This window comes from Austrofundulus limnaeus, unplaced genomic scaffold, assembly GCF_001266775.1.
Source record: "Austrofundulus limnaeus strain Quisiro unplaced genomic scaffold, Austrofundulus_limnaeus-1.0 Scaffold218, whole genome shotgun sequence".
Classification (NCBI taxonomy): domain Eukaryota; kingdom Metazoa; phylum Chordata; class Actinopteri; order Cyprinodontiformes; family Rivulidae; genus Austrofundulus; species Austrofundulus limnaeus.
Window position 1 is genome coordinate 484517 of NW_013952620.1, and position 1868 is coordinate 486384.

A 1868-nucleotide genomic window follows, 5' to 3' on the forward strand; every position below is an offset into this window, starting at 1 on the left:
AATCATGTCTTGTGATTATTTGACAGGAGTTTTACTTTCACACTGTAAGTGTATTTAATTTAGTTATGTTAGTTATGATAGGTTAGTTATGATGTAAATACAATAAAAATTAAACCAAGATTTAGATTAGAATAATTATCATTTTGATCCATACATTGGTAATGTCTGACTGGGCCTCGTGCCACTTTATGTTCAACAAATTGGGCCCCGAGGTCAAAAAGGTTAAGAACCCCTGGTTAAAAGCAGCAGGTGCATGGCATAGAAATGTTTGGGAACCCCTGCTTTAAAACACTATATAGTGAATGAGTGGACAAATGAAAACCAGCCAAGGTGTTCTGGTTGACAGCTGCTCTGAGCTTTTCAAACACTTTGGCTTCCTGTGGGTCTGTTCTAACTGAAGCAGCATCCTGATCCTCTGCTGCAACAGGAAATCTGACTTCCACAGTCAGAAACCAAACTCACAAAAAAAAAGAAAAAAAAAAACCGAACTCACAGCAGTCACATCTTGTGTCCCTGACCGGGCCGTCTCGAACCGATTAGAGACAGGAACCAGTGGCTCACGACAGCCTGGAGGCTTTCCTCTGGAGATGAAGCCGATGTGCAATGAAAGCAAAAAAAAATGTGAAGACGCTCTCTCCTTTGGAGACACGCACACACAGCCTGACTGTAAATGAGTCATGTGTGTCTTTTAGTGTGTTAGACGAGGCACTAGGCGTAAGTCAGGTACGGTTTTCTTGATGCCGTTTCATGTGTAGCTCAGAGTGGGTTTGTGCTTTAAGAGGATCCTGTTAGCGGAGCAGCAGGCCTCTGTGGATGTCAGAGCAGGTTTGTTCTCTGTCTTTCAGTGTGTGTCCTTTTGGAGCAGAGAGAAGCACTAACAAGAACACTGCTTTAATTAAAGGCCCAGCATTCCTTTAAGCAATGAATATTGTCAACCCCCTTAACGTTAGAGTTTCAGACTACAATCGTGTGTTGAGAAATGACGAAGTTGTAGCCATTTTAGTCAGAGCTTAAAATAACATCATGCTCAATCTCATCTGATTTTATATTTTGCATAATCTGTTAGTGATTGGACTCCAAAGGTTATTAAAATGCAGATGTCAAAGTAATTACTTTCTAAAAGTTTCATTAAAATCTGAGTTATGAGGTTTTTTTATGTTAACATTACAGCTAAACAAACGCATGCGTGCACACCTGTTATTGTCTGCTGCCAAAAAGGCAGCAATATGTAGCTGGAAGTTTTAAAACAAATTTATGGGCAATAAGAAGCAATCAGGACTACTTGTTCAGTTATGCAATATTGTTGACTTTTTTATGTTTTGTTTTATTGCAAAACATTTATAATGACAATAAATTAAATAGTGTAAGTATTCTCTTTAATGATGCAGAAAGACAACAGCAGAGGGCTAGTCATGTTCTTCCTTTAACCACCAGCAGGTGGCAGTGATGCTCAGAGAAGCATGACTCTTCTAGGAAAAATAAATGAAGCAGGTTTAAGGAGGATAATTACTTGCCAACTTCATTTTTGGTAAATTAACAGATTAAACTGTTAAAAACAGATGAAAAATAAGTATTTTAATATTTAGTTAATGGATTGGTTTTTATTAAATTAAATGCAAAGAGGAAATATTTCATGGATGTCAGACTAAGCTCCATATTCTGTATTAAAACTATACGTGTGTTTTGTTGTGTTTTTTTTTCAGGGAGAACTTGGACCAGCTGGACCCAGAGGAGAAGATGGTCCCGAGGGGCCAAAAGGTCGCTCAGGGCTCCCAGGGGATCCTGGTCCACTTGGACCCAATGGTGAAAAGGTGTGCTGTGTTTTAAGGGCATGTTCCTGCAGGAACATAAAATACCATTAAATATAT

At 38.8% G+C, this 1868-nt stretch overlaps 1 protein-coding gene across 2 annotated transcripts in view; it reads left to right on the plus strand.

The window, feature by feature from the left end:
* col5a1 (procollagen, type V, alpha 1) overlaps positions 1-1868 on the plus strand; it is a 129060-nt gene that overhangs the window by 91444 nt on the left and 35748 nt on the right. For both annotated transcript variants that reach the window (XM_014019369.1, XM_014019370.1), the window contains exon 30: positions 1704-1811. In XM_014019369.1, the coding sequence (XP_013874823.1) occupies positions 1704-1811 (108 nt within the window). The remainder of the gene's footprint in view (positions 1-1703; positions 1812-1868) is intronic.